Source organism: Cervus elaphus, chromosome 9 (assembly GCF_910594005.1).
Source record: "Cervus elaphus chromosome 9, mCerEla1.1, whole genome shotgun sequence".
In the NCBI taxonomy this organism is placed as follows: domain Eukaryota; kingdom Metazoa; phylum Chordata; class Mammalia; order Artiodactyla; family Cervidae; genus Cervus; species Cervus elaphus.
Window position 1 is genome coordinate 90,183,101 of NC_057823.1, and position 20,104 is coordinate 90,203,204.

At 38.2% G+C, this 20,104-nt stretch overlaps 1 protein-coding gene across 1 annotated transcript in view; it reads left to right on the forward strand.

The window, feature by feature from the left end:
- ADGRV1 (adhesion G protein-coupled receptor V1) overlaps positions 1-20,104 on the forward strand; it is a 540,993-nt gene that overhangs the window by 212,446 nt on the left and 308,443 nt on the right. Inside the window, exons 75-78 of the mRNA XM_043913586.1 lie at positions 3,462-3,579; positions 4,518-4,689; positions 13,121-13,363; positions 18,075-18,482. Of these exons, the coding sequence (XP_043769521.1) occupies positions 3,462-3,579; positions 4,518-4,689; positions 13,121-13,363; positions 18,075-18,482 (941 nt within the window). The remainder of the gene's footprint in view (positions 1-3,461; positions 3,580-4,517; positions 4,690-13,120; positions 13,364-18,074; positions 18,483-20,104) is intronic.

Genomic DNA, 20,104 nt, shown 5'->3' on the forward strand with positions numbered 1-20,104 from the left:
GTATATATTTGGAGTGGTGGAGTTAAACATGTGCCTTTGTGGTGCAGAATTTGTAATAAGATTATTCTAGCTTAAATTTAATTTAAGAAGGTGAATTACTTGAATCACTCACAGTGAATCCTTAAACTTTGTTTTCCGGTGGCATGAAACCCTAACAGAAACTCATCATGTTGTTCTGAGATACCAGGGTAGAGTTTAGTGGACTGTAAATGTCACTTAGCTCAGAGCTAACTAGTAAGTAAGTTAGTGTTAGTCGCTCAGTAGTGCCCAACTCCTTGCGACCCCATGGACTATAGCCCACCAGGCTCCTCTGTCCATGAGATTTTCCAGGCAAGGATCCTGGAGTGGGTCACCATTTCCTTCTCCAAGGGATCTTCCCAACCCAGGACTGAACCCGGGTCTCCTCCACTGCAGGCAGATTCTTTACCAACTGAGCTACAAGGGAAACCCAGAGCTAACTAAGACAATCTATATATCTGTACTTCCACAATATACAGAAACCCTTAAAAATACTTAAGTTCATGTACGTCTTCTGGAAGATACCTAATTTAATCACCTGTTTGATGACAGGCAAACATGTTTGCCTGTCCTGTTTTGAAACCTCATTCTGAATTTCCCAACCACTTTTATTAATCCATTGCAAAGTCTACGATGTCATTGTCAGAAAATTCTTTATATCTGTTGGGAAATAGATTACAGCTATTCCCTTTTCTGCTTTTGAACCAATGTAGTTTATATAACTTTTGAACTATTGGGAATGTGTGTGTGTGTGTGTGTGTGTGTGTGTGTATGTGCATGTTTGAAAATGTTTTAGTGATAATTTGCAATTTTCCTCTGAAATCATACTGTATTTCTTCAAGTGGATTAGCTCAACTTGTCAATACCTTACGCTAATTAGAGTATTGACAAGGCTATCTCATGATTCTTACCTGGTCTACCCTTTTATATAAACAGTAATGAATTTTACACAGTGTTTTAGAGTTTCAGATAACACTATAATAAAACAGTATAGTGGAAAGAAAATTAAAAATCATGAAGTATGTAATTTTGACTTAGCTCAATCATTAATTCAGAGGCCCTGATTAAATCATTTAGTGTCTATGCTTTATGTTTCTTTTTTTTTTAACAAGGAAATTTTTAGAATAAACATGTTTATGTCCCACTTTCAGTATTTGGTGTTTCCTAAAATTTTGTTTTAGCCGTTCAGTTATAATTCAGTTGTAATTTTGCAATTGTGTAATTTCCTCTTATACCCAACATCATCCCATTTATGTTACCCTGCAAATTTATACCAATTAAAATTATCATTTATTTCTAATCATCCAGTTTATTGAATATTGTAAATGCAGCTTCTATTCTTCAAGTTATTTACTGAGTTTGATTCACATTAGCTTAATGCCACCTATATATTTCTTTTAAAATTAAATAAACAGTCTCTTCCCCCATTCCATGACATAGATATTTTTTTTTATGTTTATTTGAATAAGATCAGAGTTGACAGTCAAAATGTTTAGCAATTAGTTTGACAGAGGCACAGACCAGGCACAATAGTTGATGGAGGCTTTTTGCTCTCCCAAGCGATACTCCATTAGTTACTGGATCATGGGGAGGTGTTGAACTGGTTAGGGTGGTGGTTAGGGTCCTTCAGGGACTCAGGACAGCAGCTGTGTTCCAACTGGAATGGACGTGCTCCTCAGTCAGTTTGGCATACCATTGCATACCAACATGGCGCACTGATACCAGGTCAATATGGCCTACCGGTGCTCAGCCATACGTCAGCCCTGAGTCTAACTCCCCAGGCAGTTCCCGTCAGCCAGCTCCGAACCTAACTTAGCAGTCAGTCAGTTGCGCTTCAGTGAAGTTCTCGAATGTTTTTCTTCTCTACCTAACACCAAGCATCTTACACATGTGGCAAATGATTGACTCCTTTTAGAATCATGTGGTGTAATTCATCAGCATTTTTGCATGTCAAATACTCTGATTTCCCTTACTCTGTCTGTGAATGTTCCTGTCTTCTCCTCCTTACCTGGCTTTTTATTTTAAATTTTAGTATTTCCCTTTTAACTATAGCGTTAATTTTGCTGATTCCTCTTGTCTTTAACCTTCATAATCATTTCACATTTAGATTTTAGAACAAACACTCAAGGTAAATCAGGGGAAAATAAGTTTATTTAGTTTTGTTTCTGATCATTGGCACTCTGGAAGTCTTGATTCATCTTCCTAGAAACTGGACATCAAGTTTATCATGGTAGATGCTGCAAGGAAAGTAGTATACTCCTTAGGACCATGCTAGTCACTATTACATTGAAAAAGAAAATGCAAGTTCTGCTTTGAGAATCTTATAATCTGTTTATTATTAATTGAGAGACCAAATTCCTACTCAAAGTGACAAGAGAAGAATTGCTGCTGAAGAGAAAGAGTTAAGGTCAGGTTCCAAAGCAGGACTAAGATGCAGTCGTAGTGATTAATTGGTGAGGATGAGGATGGGCAGTGGCTGAGACAAAACGCCCCTGAGGCACCAGGACAAGAGCGGTCCAGTCACCTGCACGTCCCTAAGCCGCAGGCTCCACGTTTACTTACACTTTGGAGACAGATCAGTCATTTTCTGTTTCCTTGCAGAAGTTCTGTCTACTTGGAGCCTCAGGTTTCAGGGTGATGGGTACAAGTGGTTTTTGAGGCTAATTCCGCTGGGTCATTGCTTTCAGGATCACTTTGCAGAACTGGGTTCTTGAGAAATAGAAAGCAGCAGGAGCTGTTTACTGATAATGTCTCTTGTCTGAGAAGCTAGCTTGTGTGTTGGCCAGGGTTTGGAGTGACTGCTTCAGCGTAGTGTGGGCTGTGGGTTTGTTCCAGTTTTTGACACAGTTGTGTAGTATGATGGTGCCTCCAACCTCAAGAGTTGCTCGGAGGAGTTTTCTTTTACTCCAAGATTCCCAAGAGTTCATTAATAGTTCTGTTTTTCTCTGGGGAAAATAATCAGATGTTTAACTTCAGTGGTCTTTTGTCAGTTGTCTTATAGGGGAGTAAACCAATCAGATGAAGGTCATGGATTCACTAAATATTTATTAAACACTGTTCTTGGTACTAGGGATACAGCACTAAATAAAACAATTGCTACTCAGTAGAACTTACATTCTATCAGGATGTGCTGACTTTAAACAGCAGTATCAAGGACTGAAATAAAAAAGCCTCATCAGAGAGAGATGAGCATGTATATCAGTGTGGGGAGCAGGATTTGATCTTTTCTTTCTTTTTTTGTTCTCACAGTGTCAACTACCTTGACATGTTCATTTTGATTCTAATCTGTTTTGGGTAAACATCTTTTAAAAGTTGTACCTCCTGCCTGCCCCATTCACTTGTGAATTTCTCACCTTTATACCATCTGAACTGAACAGATGTGGGGAACATTGGAGATCTTTTAAAGTCTTTGGTATACTATAATCTTCTATTTTTCTTTTCAGGGAGTGATCTTCACAATGGCATCATAGGATTCAGTGAGGAGTCCCAGAGTAGACTGGAGCTAGGTGAAGGACCTGAGACGAGCCGTCTGCATCTCACTGTTACAAGGCAGCCAAACAGGTTTGTTTATATCTCAATAGAAGGCATGACATCCTGTGTGTCTACATAGTGTTTAATTTGAATTTATAAAGTGGTAGAATCAGATGAAATGTTGGTAGAAGAAAGTGATGCGGAATTTGATGTCAGTGTTCAGATACTCTTGTTTCTCTGGAGTAGGAAATGGCAACCCACTCCAGTATTCTTGACTAGAAAGTCCCATGGACAGAAGAGCCTGGCAGGGTACGGTTCATGGGATTGCAGAATCAGATGTGATTGAGCCCTGACTAGGGCTGCCTGGGACATTTAGTACTTTATGAAGTACCATACAGATGTCAGATTATGTAAGTCACCACTTCATCGTGTTTACTATTCTCTATCACTCTGCATATACAACCATTTACTATTTAGGAAGATTTGGATTGCCAGTATTTTGCTTACAGTTTAATGCAGTATAGCACACATCAGAGTGTTCATGATATACGTGCGCTTGGTATGCACACGGGTACATGTGTCGGTGTTACCTTTTCCATTTTGGGTCTAAATATTCTCAGAAAGGATAGATCATCTCTTGTCCTTTATAGTACCGACCATTTTTAGCAGTAGTATTTTTCCTTTAGAAAGATTCTTGTTAAAAGACAAATGAGGAACATTTACTTCAAGGCAGTGGTTCTCTATAATTTTTATTTTCATATTTCTGGTACATAGCATCCAGAATTATATTTCAATAAATACTTAATCATTACTGAATGGCGTGTGGTCAAAGAATGCCACATAAACTCTGGCCTTAATTTCTTAACTGTAGTGGGCAGAATTGGTTATTTTCAGCATTGTCAGTGGGAGAGATAATGCTTGTATTGGATGAGGAGGTGCACTCCGGCGTATTGGTAATATATTCTACATTAGCGACAGGAATAATGCACTCTGTGACTGCACTGGCATAAGCTTTGCTTTGTTCCTAGAGCCTTTGAAGATGTCAAGGTCTCTTGGCGAGTCACATTTAACAGAACAGCTGCTGTGCTCCAGAAAGATGGCGTGAACCTGGCGGATGAACTTCTGTCTGTATCAGGGACCACTGTCTGTATGGCAGGTCAAACAAAGTGCTTTATCACCATTGAGCTCAAACCTGGAAAGGTAAGAAACAGTGAGGCCCAGTGCTGTAGAATTCTGATTGTATTTCTTTAGAATTAGTCGTTTTCAAGCTACTTTGTTGAAATGTATACATGTATACATTACGTGGAAATTCTTTGTGTCTCGCCTAGCTGCGATGTCTGAGTCTCTTTGAGTTTTTGTAAATAAGCGCATCAGTTGTACACCTGAGACTTATATATGTTGTAAGTCACTTGTATCTCAGTAATAAAAAAGCTCATCAGTTTTTTATGTTCTATTTCTTGTCATTTCCAAGATTCTTCCTGGCCCACCTGATCATGGGGTGAATGGTTCCTTGAGTCATTTTCAGCCCGATTAGTTTTATTTCTGATTACTCTGAATGTTTAGTTCTTTTCCTTTTATCATGTCTATAGATTTGATTACATTGTTTTGTATCCATAGATTTCATCCTTAGAATGAAAGTTCTCTTATTCGCTATCCATTTAGTTAGAGAGGTCAGTTCTGATCTACCAAAGAGGCACAGAGGCCATGCTCAGGGAGCCTTTGGATCAATTTCTCTTGGTTCACGTTGCACATGGCACCCAGGAGCCAAGCGTTCCTCTCCTCATTCTAATGGAATCTGCATTAATCAAATGGTATTGGCTGCTGAGGCTCTAACAGAGTTTAGTCATTTAGTAATCAGGTATCGCTTCTTAAAAAATGACTATTCTGTGATACTTTAATGTCCAAGGATCACTCAGTAGCATTGGTTCCTTGCCTACCACTTAAATTATTAAATTCAAATATTTAATGCAAAAACTAGCCACAATATTTTGAATGTTCAAAAGCATCACGATTTTTTGGTACATGCCAAAAACTTTAAACAGCAGAAAAAGCATTGCACAAATAAAATTATTTCCAAATGGGTAGCTGTATTTAAATCCATTCTAAATAATAATTTTGTAGATTTAACTATTCATTCATTTTTTTTGTCTACTTGGTTTTTCACTTTCTGAGGATTCCTGAAACAGTTATATTGATGTTCTCTAAGGTTACAGTAATACATATTTTCATCCCTTGAAGAATTGTAGCAAGTTTGATGGTTCCAGAAGAGAAAGACCACTCGTCTCAGATCACATCAGGTTACTTGGTTATCACCACTTTGTTCTTTGTTAGGACCACAGATCCTAATGCTTGTCTGAAGCTGTTTCAAATAATTGCTGGACAGTGGATTGAGATCCGTTTTATGACTTGACTTGTGAGATCAACATGTTTTTTAAGTTCATGCTTTACAAGTTATTTTTTTCAGCACCATCTGTTTTCCACAGAATGATTTGCTCTTTAAATCTTGCAGTGCCGCTTTACCCTAACCATTGCCCTGTCACTGTCAGACATTGAGCTGGTCTATAGGGGCATTGAAAAGATAGACCTGCCTTGTCAATATCTTGTTATATTTGTGAGGGCAACCTGGAGTCTCCACTTCATAAGAAATGAGATAGCAGGGACTTCGTCAGCAGTCTGGTGTTTAAGACTCTGCCTTCCAGGGCAGGGGCCATGGGTTCGATCCCCGTAAGGTCCCACATGCTAAGGAATGTGGCACAAATTGAAAAGAAATGAGATAACAAATTTGTGATCTTAGTGCATCTTTGCAGTTCATCTGTTCTACCATATTTGAATGAACATAAAATTGCATCATCTTTCACCTTCTGTATGAAGTACTCTTTAACTTCTGACATGCTTTCATTTGTATACATTTCACCAGTCCTAAAAATTTATTCCTATTTTTGATACAATTTGTGTTTTTTCTAGAAATAATTGTCTTACTAACATTTTTTTATGAACTCCTTCCTATGTACATGCAAAGAGAAGGATGTTTACCATTCACTAATAAATCAATATATACCTAATTAAAGGCATAACTTTATTGATATACTAACATAGATCTGCCTCTTGAGAAACCTGTATGCAGGTCAGGAAGCAACAGTTAGAACTGGACATGGAACAACAGACTGGTTCCAAATAGGAAAAGGAGTACATCAAGGCTGTATATTGTCACCCTGCTTATTTAACTTATATGCAGAGTACATCATGAGAAACGCTGGGCTGGAAGAAGCACAAGCTGGAATCAAGATTGCTGGGAGAAATATCAATAACCTCAGATATGCAGATGACACCACCCTTATGGCAGAGAGTGAAGAGGAACTAAAAAGCCTCTTGATGAAAGTGAAAGAGGAGAGTGAAAAAGTTGGCTTAAAGCTCAACATTCAGAAAACTAAGATCATGGCATCTGGTCCCATCACCTCATGGGAAGTAGACGGGGAGACAGTAGAAACAGTGTCAGACTTTATTTTTTTGGGCTCCAAAATCACTGCGGATGGTGACTGCAGACATGAAATTAAAAGACTCTTACTCCTTGGAAGGAAAGTTATGACCAACCTAGATAGCATATTAAAAAGCAGAGAGATTACTTTGCCAACAAAGGTCCATCTGGTCAAGGCTATGGTTTTTCCAGTAGTCATGTATGGATGTGAGAGTTGGACTGTGAAGAAAGCTGAGCGCTGAAAAATTGATGCTTTTGAACTGTGGTGTTGGAGAAGACTCTTGAGAGTCCCTTGGACTGCAAGGAGATCCAACCAGTCCATCCTAAAGGAGATCAGTCCTGGGTGTTCACTGGAAGGACTGATGCTGAAGGTGAAACTCCAATACTTTGGCCACCTTATGAGAAGAGTTGACTCTTTGGAAAAGACCCTGATGTTGGGAGGGATTGGGGGCAGGAGGAGAAGGGGACGACAAAGGATGAGATGGCTGGATGGCATCACCGACTCGATGGACATGAGTTTGAGTAAACTCCGGGAGTTTGTGATGGACAGGGAGGCCTGGCGTGCTGCGGTTCATGGGGTTGCAAAGAGTCAGACATGACTGAGTGACTGAACTGAACTGAACTGAACATTACCCTATACATTAAAACTAATAAAATATTAATTATATACTGTTATACTTACATTTTTCATTTTAACCATTTAAAAAAATACATTACCATAATTTTTCTCCTTTAAGTACCATTATGTTATAGATTCAAATTTATCTAATTTTAATTGCTTACTAAATACTTTTATTTTTGCTATTGTTATTGTTCAGTTGCCCAGTTGTGTGACTCTTTGCAGCCCCACAGACTACAGCACACCAGGCCTCCCTGTCCCTCACCATCTTCCAGAGTTTGCCCAAGTCCATGTTCGTTGCATTGGTGATGGCTTCCAGACATCTCATCCTCTGATGCCCACTTCTACTTCAATAGTCATATCATAGACACTGAAAGATCTACTGAGTTACTCTTGTGTCTTTTCATATTGCTTTAACATCTCTGGATACTTATTTGCCTTATAGCAGTAATCTGTGTTTTAGAGCCATCTTGATTTTTCCTGCTCTAAGACATCCAAGGATTTGTTTTCTTTCATCAGAGTTTCAGAGATATGAGTCTTTGTTCTGGAGATAGGCATGAGAGTTGATGGTTGACACAGCTGCTTCTGTGAACCATCTTGGTAGTGATGGAGCTAGAAAACAGATTTAAAATATTGAGTTCCCACTGGTTTTTTATCCAAGAATTTCATTTAAAAAATTTTTGAAATTGAAGTATACTTAATGTACAGTGCTGTGTTAGTTTATATGTACATTTGGGCTTCCTTGATGGCTCAGGTGGTAAAGAATCTGCATTCATTGCTAGAGAACTGGGTTCTATCCCTGGGTCGGAAAGATCCCCTAGAGAAGAGAATGGCCACCCACTTCAGTATTCTTGCCTGGAGAATTCCCCGGACAGAGCCGCCGGGTGGGCTACTGTCCATGGGGTCACAAAGTGTTGGACATGAATAAGCAACTAAACAATAACATATATGTGTGTGTATGTATGTGTGTGTGTGTGTATATACACATTTGTCTTCATATTCTTTTCCATTGTAGGTATTGCAAGGTAACAAGTATAATTTTCTGTGCCATATGGTAGGTCCTATTTACCTGTTTTCTGTATAGTAGTGCATATGAACTAATCCCAAACTCCTAATTTATACAAATATTATTGTAGTTTACTTTTCTTGAGTGGGAGTTTCATCAGTTACTATGCTTTCTATTGCCCTGAAGAAAAGGAACTGAAATTTCAACATTCAAAACTTTTGGTCATGTTTTTCTACTTGATAACGTTTAAGTCCTCCTCTCTGCATTTGTCTAAATAGTCTTATGCTTTCCTCAACCCCCACAACCCAACATTTCCTAACTCTCTTTTAAAGGCTAATAAAAATATCACTTCCTCCAGTAATGTCGCCCACATCTTCAGTTTTGTTGTCGTTCTGTTGCTCAGTCGTGTCTGACTCTTTGTGACCCCATGGACTGCAGCACGCCAGGCTTCCCTGTCCTTCACCATCTCCTGCAATTTGCTCAAACTCATGTCCATTTAGTTGGTGATGCCACACAACTCTCTCTTTCTTTGTCGTCCCCTTCTTCTCCTGCCTTCAATCTTTCTGAGCTTCAGGGTCTTTTCTAATGAGTCAGTTCTTCGCATCAGGTGGCCAAAATATTGGAGTTTCAGCTTCAGCATCAGTCCTTCCAATGAACATTCAGGATTTATTTTCTTTAAGATTGACTGGTTTGATCTCTGTGCAGCCCAGGAGACCCTCAAGCATCTTTTCCAACATCACAGTTTGAAAGCATCAATTCTTTGGGACTCGGCCTTCTGTATGGTTCAACTCTCACTTCTATACATGACTACTGGAAAAACCATAGCTTTGACTAGATGGACCTTTGTCAGCAAAGTACTGTAATGTCTCTGTTTTTTAGTATGCTGTCTAGGTTTGTCATAGTTTTTCTTCCAAGGAGCAAGTGTCTTTTAATTTCATGACTGCAGTCACTGTAATGATTTTGGAACCTAAGAAAATAAAGTCTGTCACTGTTTCCATTTTTTTCCCCATCTATTTGCCATGAAGTGATGGAACCAGATGCCATGATCTTAGTTTTTTGAATGTTGAGTTTTAGGCCAGACTTTTCACTCTCCTCTTTCACCATCATCAAGAGGCTCTTTAGTTCCTCTTTGCTTTCTGTCACGAGAGTGGTGTCATCTGAATATCTGAGGTTATTGATATTTCTCTTGGCAATCTTGATTTCAGCTTGTGCTTTATCCAGCCTGGCATTTTGCATGATGTACTCTGCATAAAAGTTAAATAAGCAGGGTGATAATATACAGCCTTGACATACTCCTTTTCCAATTTGTAACCAGTCCGTTGTTCCATGTCCGGTTCTAACTGTTGCTTCTTGATTTGAATACAGATTTCTCGGGAGACAGATAAGGTGGTCTGGTATTCCCATCACTTGAAGAATTTTCCACAGTTTGTTGTGATCCACACAGTCAAAGGCTTTAGTGTAGTCAGTGAAGCAGAAGTAGATGTTTTTCTGGAATTTTTGCTGTCTCCATGATCCAGCAAATATTGTCAGTTTGAATCTGGTTCCTCTGCCTTTTCTAAGTCCAGCTTGTATATCTGGAAGTTCTCGGTTCACCTACTGTTGAAGCCTAGCTTGAGAGACTTTTGAACATTACCTTGCTAGCATGTGAATTGAGTGCAATTGTGCGGTAGTTTGAACATTCCTTGGCATTGCCTTTCTTTGGGATTGGAATGAAAACTGACCTTTTCCAGTCCTGTGGCCACTGCTGGGTTTTCAAATTTGCTGGCATATTGAGTGCAGCACTTTCACAGCATCATCTTTTAGGATTTGAAATAGCTCAGCTGGAATTCCTTCACCTCCAAGTAACTTTATTCATAGTAATGCTTCCTAAGGCCCACTTGACTTCACATTCCAGGATGTCTGGCTCTAGGTGGGTGATCACACCATTGTGGTTATCTTGGTCATTAAAATCTTTTTTGTATAGTTCTTCTGTGCATTCTTGCTACCTCTTCTTAATATCTTCTGCTTCTATTAGGTCCATACGTAAGATGATAGAAGAGCTGGGTTCAAATTTTGCCTCTTCCACTAAATAGCTTGTGATAACAGACAAGTTGCTAAGGTTTCCTGAACTTCCCAGACTTGGTGGAGTTTATAACAGGGCAGTTATATTAAATGAGATAATAATGAATGAGAGGTATTTCACATGGTTCTCAGCAAGGAGTTGGCTCTTCATAGGGTGGCTTGGTATTACTGTTATTCAGAATGGATGGGAGTGGAGCCGAGTAGTAGCCACACCAACACTAATTGTAGTTTACAGTACAGTGAACACAACGCTGCTTTCATCTGTAGAGTTACACCGCTGATTGATGGTGGTTTTTCCTAAGTTCAGTCTGTCTCCTGACGCTCAACTCAACGTTTTTCTACTCTTACCCTATCTCTAATTATCATCCTTATAGTCATTCAGTTTTTTTATTTTCAAGTTATAAAGAACTTAAGTAACTTTCCTCAGATTGATTACTCAGTAAAGATTAGAATTCATCTTTTGAATTCCAGTTCAAGTACCCTTTCTCTGCTGGGTATCTCATGGTTCTATGGTTCTATCATATGGTCTGTATTAGCAAAATGTATGAAGGTCATCGTTATTTAACTTAGGATGCGTTTCTTAACCCACCAAGTTTGTTTAAACTAAACAGATTGTTGAAACATTTGTTGCACATATTTCTTTAAGAACTATTTAAGTAAGATCTTGCTTATTTATTACTTGGCTTGCTTCTGGGCAGGTCTGGGCCCACGAAAAATTATTTTATACTAGTTGGGCAAAAGATCATCTTGGAATGCTGCTGACCTAACTAGGAAAGGAACTTGAGTTCCTGTGAGGTCTCTAGTCATATTTAGGTCCAGAGAGGTTTGGATAACCATCTGTGAGTTTTGCTTTCCCAGTATACTTCAGGCATATTCTTTGAACAGAGTATTTTGTTGTTAGACTGAAAGATTCCTTTTGTCTCTTCTAATTATGTGTTGGCACCCGTCTGCACATTTGTTCAATTTGCATGGTTCCCTACTTAGATAACAACATATTTTTTGACTCAGAGTAGTTATAAGTAATGTTTTAATCATCATCACAATGAGAAGAAATACTATACTGAAGAAAAGACAAGAGTTTGTTGAAATGTAATATTCTGAAATTCTTAGTTAAATGAAATTATTGTGAACTCAAGCTCATTAACCGTTAGGGAATAATAGTTGTTGAACATAGTTACCCATACTTTTCAAGTGCTTCAGTTTATTGTATTTACCAATTTAGTTTGTCAAAAGTGGGAAAAACATATTGACCTTCATTTCAACATTTACTGAGAGTTAATCAGCAAAATAAAGAAAATCTATATCACATGAAAACTAAATATGTTTCTTCAGACACGAAAAAGAGATTCAGTTCATTTACTGTGCTGCTAAGATATAAATCATTTTGAATAATACTGAAGAATTTGTTGTGTTGTTTCATGACATAATAATTCTCATTAAAATGATCACAAAACAAATGATGACTAAGATCCTTGCTGATAGAAAAAAAAGAATGCATTATATCAAGTCAGACAGTGAGACATACAATTGAAAATGCATCAGCTTAGCTTCTTGGAATTATGCTAGGAAGCTAAAAATGATGCTAAGATTTCTTGATTATTATGTAAGAGAAAATAAGTAAAAACAGGTGACTAACAGTACGTTACAGAATTGAATGCAGGCTTTAGGAAATAAATTATTTGAGATTGTTGACACAGAACCGAGGGAAAACATGACCAAACTATAACCAACAGACTAAATTTAGATTTCTTGATACTGAATTTAGGGAAATATTGAATGATACCTAAGGTCACTAAGTTAACCCATCAATATTTGGCCAATTTATGTAAAACCTTTAAAAATAAAACATTACAAAGTGGAAGCTCTGTTCTCTCTGTCCTGCTTTTCAGCTCCACACCCTGCCCTACCCTCAGTGCAACCTCTCCACCTGAGATCCTTATTGTCGTGGTGTTTTGTTTTCTTTTTTACCCTTTCGTGAAATACGTATCTGGTAACAAAATGTAGTAAGCTTTATGTAATTAAAAATTTTACATTTGTTGTAGCATGGCATGCATGTCATTATCGAACTTGATTTTTTACTCTTTGTCATGTTTTTGGATCCATTCACATTGAAATATATTGAAACATTTCATTGTTCTTAACTACTGGATAACATTTTCATTGTGTGAATATACTTTATGTATCCTTTTGTTTATTGAAGTATATGCGTAGATTATCTCCTGACATTGATTTTCTAGTAAGATGCTCTCCCAGAGAGAGTAAAGGTGTTGAAGAAAGACCAAAAAAATAAATCTCGTGGCAATCTAACGTAAGAATTTAATTCTGTAATTATACAGACCGTATCTCTAAATGTATACTTATTTCTGTAGTAGTGTGTATGAATGATGTTATTTCTTAATGTCAGAATTGTTTTAAAATAGAAATATGTTAGTAGTTATCATTCCCCCTCCTGTTTTTTTCTCATTGGCAGATACCTCAAAGTGAAATACATTTTTTTGTGGAACTGTATGAAGTAACAGCTGGAGCAGCCCTAAACAATAGTGCCCGATTTGCACAGGTTAAATTATTCCAGCCTGATAAACCTCCAAGTCTCGTGTACTTCTCTGTGGGTTCTCGACTGCCAGTGGCTCATAAGAAGGCCACTCTCGTTAGTCTGCAGGTGGCCAGAGACCATGGGGCCGGACTAACGATGTCTGTTAACTTCAGTACCCAGGTAAGCAGGCAGCAGGTATTCACACACAGGAAGCTTTTCTTCCTTAACTGTGGCATGTGTCATGAAACAGAAGATTTTATATATTATTTTCTGATGATACAATCATAACTCACATTATGTTTATGACATTAAGCTTTAGCTTTGAATACAGTTCAATTTTTTTCACTTAGATCATGTTTTAAAATGATAGTCTTTTGTCTTTTTGTTTCTTTTGGAAAAGTTGATTATACAATGCAAAATGCCTTACATACATCTGTTCTATAAAATCTGTAGAGATTTAACGTTTCTTTAGGATGTAACTGTGTAAGATCAGAAACAAAAAGTATGGGTCAGTGTTCTGATTTTTACCTGAACTAGTTGAAAATCTTCTTTAGGACTTCCAATACTAACTGTGTGTTTCCTGTGACCTTTATGTTTCTTTAAATCCATGGGTTCAGGAGACTGTCTCACAGCTACTTTTAACATCCACTTTATTAGGTGACATCAAGTGAAAGGGAGGAAGCATTATGTTTTAAAGTTTATTTTAGGAGCAAAACTCTAATGTATTAAGACAAAGCTGAATGTCTGCTCCCGTTGAAGCATGATTGTGGAGATCGGAGCTTGCCCACCGTAGCCGTCTGTATTTCCCTCCCCTGGACTTGTATAACTCCCAAACCCCACAGCTTGAAAGCTGCCATTCTGGACAGTGCTGCCTTTTCTTTTGTTTCAAGATCCCAAGCCTGGGGACACTTCAGGCCTCACGGTTCCTAGGTTGTGCCTTTGTGCCACGCGCTGTTTAGTGCATGCTGGTTGTGTTACTGTTGGGTGGCTCTCATGAGCAGAACATCCTGTGCGTGAGATCCAGCAGATGCGCCACCAGTTTGCTGTAGCAATTCTGTGAGTCCGGGATTGGAGGTGAGGACGCTAGCTGTGTGTGGGTAGTGAGCTGTCCTGGAAGCCTGCCAGGAAGGAAAGTTGTCTTTATAACAGAGTCTACAGCTTGGCAAGCCAGAAGATGCAACTCTATCATATGAGACTCTCGAAATAAACTCCATTCTAAATAGCCCGCAGTGGTATGAGCATGAAAAGAAGTATTTTGATTCATTGGGAGATTTTAGCATTTTTCCTTTTAAGCATTTAAGATGGTAAGAGAAATGAGAAAAAAAATATGTGTTCTTTCTTCTCCCATGAAATATATATCATCATATGCTCTCTACTTTGTAGGGCAGAAGAGTGGAAGAAGTGATAAAAAAAAAAGATTTGAGACTTATTTTAAACTAGTTCATACACTCAGTTGAAAGGGGAGTTGAAAATGCCAAAAGAAGAATCTGAATGCCAATATCTCTGTCATACTCATTTATGGTCTTTCTAGATTATTCACAAATGATCCCTTGTAAAACACATGCTGTCACTAGCATGTAACTCATAGCATTTTAATAGCACTATAAAAATCAACATAGAGGAGCCCTGTGGTGATGAAAATGTATCTTGACTATATCAACATTCATATCCTGGTTGTGATACAATTATGCAAGATGTTATTAATATCTATGAAGGATGTTAGGAAAGGGTAGAGGAGACCACTCTTTTATATTTCTTAGAAGTGCATGTGAGTCTGTAATTATGTCAAAATACAAGGTTTAATTTTAAAAATTAGAAAGAAAAAATTTACCTCTCTGGTCTGATTTTTTTTTTCATTTAGTTTTATTAGTTGGAGGCTAATTACTTTACAATATTGTAATGGTTTTTGTCATACATTGACATGAATCAACCATTTATTTATTTTCCTGTTGCTTCATCACTCTTGAATTTTCTGTCTTTGAATGCTGGGCATATTGTTAGAAGAGAAAGTCATATAATTCAATTTTCCAGTAGCTAGCAAGTATGAGAAAATAATTATGGACCACGTTGCTATTATGGACCAAGTTGCTATTCTGTTAACAGTAATACTATTCTTGATTTTACTTTAAACAGCTTTTAATAATGTAGCTAATAGCTGTAGTATACATACAGTATACCTATCTTCAGTAGGTCCGCATTCCCAGTATGCACATACTATAAATTCCTATATATCTCCATATTTCTGATCTAAAGGTGAAGGATATAAGGACTTGAGATAATGAAAATTTCACTCATTCCAGTTATCTTTAAATTAAATAGGCCTGTAGCTAAGCCAAGTTTGAAAACCAATTCCAGATATTTCATTTGTGTATGTGTGTACAAGAAAAAATATGTCTATCCTTCTTATTCTTACATTGGTTATTCCACCAAAAGCTGTTGATTTTCACTATTGCTTTTAAATTGCATAGTGCTTCTTCTTTGTGTTTGTTACATGTATTTTACAAACATGAGAACATTTTGATTGTTCTAGTTCCTTTAAACATCTATATTGTGAAATTCTATAAATTCTACCAGAAAACAGTGAAGAGAATGTGTATGTGCAATTTACAGTAATAAAATCACCACCACGTAGCTTAGAAAATGCAGCTTTATCAGATGCTTAGCACTAGCTGCCGTGAACCTTCTCTGCCATCCTGAGAGGGGAGGATAACCTCTTGGCATCTTGCAGATAACCTCTATTCTGAATTACACGATGAATTACTACCTCGCTTTTATTTATAGCTTTACCACATACCATATGCCGTTTAGGTTTACCTGTTTGGTAATTATGGAGATGAGATTCTTTTAGTATTGTCTCACGATATGCTTTCTTTCGTTGTCCAGCAGGATGTTTTTGAGAAACGCCTGTGCTGATGATGTAGTTCTTTCATTTTGACTCCTATATGGTTATCTCAATGAATAGTTTAATTTCTCCATTCTGAAGCCAGTAGACTTTTGTGTTGCCTCCTTTAGTCTTTCCTCCAACCTCCCACCATTATGCTGCAGAGACTCTTGAAAACCCTACATGTTCATTGATTTTTCACTTTTTGCCACCCTTGGGCACTTCCTCCTCTGGAAGCCAGCTCTTCTCCTTTGGGCATCTGGAGCACCACTCTTTCCCACTGTTAACTCTTTTCTCTTTGAGAACCCCTTCCTGTTGCTTGTGTTAGTCTTTCTGACCAATAAATTTTGGGGTCCACCTATACTCACTCTGTAGGCTAGACCATTCCCACCTGTTTTCTTTAAATATCATGTGTAAAATGAGAACTCCTGAATTTTTATCACTAACGTCTTCACCACCCCAGATCCAGACTCATTTATCTGATTGCTGTTGCTTGGCATCTTCATTTGAATTGTCTAAAAAGCATTTCAAGCTTAATATATATAACATATATATGATGGATAACTCCTATTTTGCCCTTGGTGATATTTCCCCTAGCTTACTGCCATTCATCCAGGCAAATAGCTTGGAGTTATCCTCATTCTCTTCGTCTTTTGCATACAGCACTGAATTAATCAGAAAGTCCTGCTGACTCTACACTCTAAATATATTCCCAGTTTGAGCTCTTCTCACCCTCTCTACTCCTACAACCAAAGCTACCATTATTTCCTTTTCTGCAGGAACTAATGTAAAAATCTCCTATCTTTTCTCCCTGCTTCCATCCTCTCCCCCTGCTTCAGCCTAACTGTCCACAAGAGCCAGATTGCTCCCAAATATATGAAATAAAGTATGTCACTCTCCTGCTGGAATCCTCCAGTGACTTCCTACCACACTTTGTATCAGGGACGTATGTGATCTGACACATACATCTTCAAATTGTTAGTCAGCTCACAACTGGAGAAGTTCTGTGAGGCAGTTATGGCATTTCTTCTCTAATTCTCTTTCTTGATCTATTCTAAGGCATCTAGCTTTCCTAACCTCATCACTGTATGATGTGTGTTTATCTCTCTAATTTGTCTTGGGAGATTAGAAAAATTATAAAACTCCATGTTTTATTTTTAAAAAAATTTTTTAAAAATACAGCATGGTTATATTTTAATACACAACCGAAAGACAAAACACCATAGTAAATTGACAACAATAAAATACAATGTTTCTGGACTTCCTTGGTGGACCAGTGGCTAAGATTCTGAGCTCCCAATGCAGAGGGCCTGGGTTCGATCCCTGGTCAGGGAACTAGATCCCGCATGCCATGACTGAGAGTGCATGTTGCAACTAAGGGTCTTGCGTGCCACCACGGAGATGGAGATCCTGCGTACTGCAACTAAGACCTGGAGCAGCCAAAAAATAAAATACGATGTTTCCTTTGCATTGAGTGACAAACGGTTAACGTTCTTAGTCATAAATGAGTTCTTAGACACCAGTAGAAAAGACTTTGACTTATCAAGGGAAATGGAAAAAGAAGAAAAGGAAATAACACAAGTGACTAGTAAGGATTAAAGCGTATGTGAAGGTGACTGAGCTGAACAATAAAAGGAAAAAAGGCAACTTCTTTGTAATATAATTACCAAAGATTAAAAATCTGACATTTGTGTAGTTTGAGGAAATATAGCCACATGGACACTAGAGGACAAGATTGATGAGGGTTCATAGTGAAAAGTGAAAGTGAACGTCACTCAGTTGCCTTCGACTCTTTGCGACCCCATGGACTGACTATACCATCCATGGAATCCTCCAGGCCAGAACACTCCCATAGTAGGAGAAAGTCTAATGTGGGCTCAAACTATAAATTTAAAGCAACACCTGTCTTAATACCAGTGTTGTGGCCCATCAGATCGTTTAAGAGAAAATTGGTTCCGGACGGCATCAGAGGTTTACAGTTTCACTTAAGTGGTGTTGTCTAATTTCTAGGAGTTGAGGAGTGCCGAGACCATCGGTCGTACTCTCATATCTCCAGCTATTTCTGGGAAAGACTTTGTGAGAACCGAAGGCACCTTGATCTTTGAGCCCGGCCAGAGAACCACTGTCCTGGACGTCATCCTCACGCCAGAGACAGGGTCTTTAAATCCATTTCCTAAACGCTTCCAGATCATGCTTTTTGATGCGAAAGGGGGTGCCGGAGTCGATAAAGTGTACGGGACCGCGAACATCACTCTCGTCTCCGACGCGGACTCTCAGGCCTTTTGGGGGCTCGCGGATCAGCTGCAGCAGCCCCTGGACGGCGACATTCTCAACAGGGTGCTCCACAGCGTCAGCGTGAAAGTGGCCACGGAGAACACAGACGAACAGCTCAGCGCCGTGCTGTATTTAATAGACAAGGTAAGAAGTCCTTGCAAGTGTTAGCAGTTTCATACTTTTTTTAAAAGACCAAAGCCACATGCGGTTATCGTATCAGTTATAATGAATTTATATGGTAGAGTCGAATTTCTGAATCTCAGAGTGGAGTTCACCATATTTGACCGTGTGCTTTTGCTTGGATGTGACTGGTGCTGGTTTGGGGATTCAGAGAAGGATGAGTTCTCTACTGCAGCAGTAAGGACAGACCGGTGTCTGAAAAGAGGCTTCGGAGATCAGAAGCTCCAGGCTCTTTCTGCTACTTCTGGAAACTGCATGGACATCTTCTGAGATAGTGTGCAGTTTTTCTAAGTCCATAAACGAGGACTAGGACTAGATTATATGGCTCTTCTGGTTGAAGTGCTATGAAGCTGTTGCTCTTTGCTTGTTCCCTGCTCCTCCTGGCTACTGGAAAGAATTTACTGTAGGAAATGATGTTACTTAAATTTTCTAATGATGAAATAGTATAGTACAATTGCAATTTGATTTAGGCTATAAAGAGGGAAAGAATGCACAGTAACTGTATTTTAGAAAAGATACATTAAGAAAGCTACATATTAATGGTTGAGAATCAACACTTATTTAACTAGAGCTGTCAGGTAGTACATCTTGATTCTTTTTTTTTTCTTTTTTTTTGAATCTGTCATGAATGATGAAACTGAATTATGAAAGAAGATCCTATGGAAAAAATGTAATTAACTTTTTTTTGAGTAACCATTAATAAACAATATAAGTTCTTCTCATATATTAAAACCATTTATGTGGAATAGGTGACTTGGCAATTATTAGAGGCATGAAATATATTTAAAGTGTTCTAAAATATTATAAGATCAAGTAGAAACATTATTTGTATTCTTAAAAAGAAAATGATTTTATATCCACTGAAGTTACCTTTGCTCTGATTATTTTCAAATCATGTTATTGTTACTAAATTTTTTCAATGTTATGGCATATTGTTTTCTTGAAGCTGTTTATATGTCAGTACTGAAATATGATGATTCAAGTAACTGACATCATTCAATAATATTATACATTAAAATATATGTTATATCAAGAAAACTGAAAATTTCTACTAACAGAGAAGCCTTGAAAAGATAGAAATCTATATCTTGTTCAGCAGTGGGAAAGCTCAATAACATAGAGACAACAGTTTTCTATAAATTAACCTATAAACGGAGTATTCAGTTCAGTTCAGTTCAGTCGCTCAGTTGTGTCCGACTCTTTGCGACCCCATGAATCGCAGCACACCAGGCCTCCCTGTCCATCACCAACTCCCGGAGTTTACTCAAACTCATGCCCATCGAGTCGGTGATGCCATCCAGCCATCTCATCCTTTGTCGTCCCCTTCTCCTCCTGCCCCCAATCCCTCCCAACATCAGGGTCTTTTCCAGTGAGTCAACTCTTCGCATGAGGTAGCCAAAGTATTGGAGTTTCAGCTTCAGCATCAGTCCTTCCAGTGAACACCCAGGACTGATCTCCTTTAGGATGGACTGGTTGGATCTCCTTGCAGTCCAAGGGACTCTCAAGAGTCTTCTCCAACACCGTAGTTCAAAAGCAACAATTTTTCAGCGCTCAGCTTTCTTTACAGTCCAACTCTCACATCCATA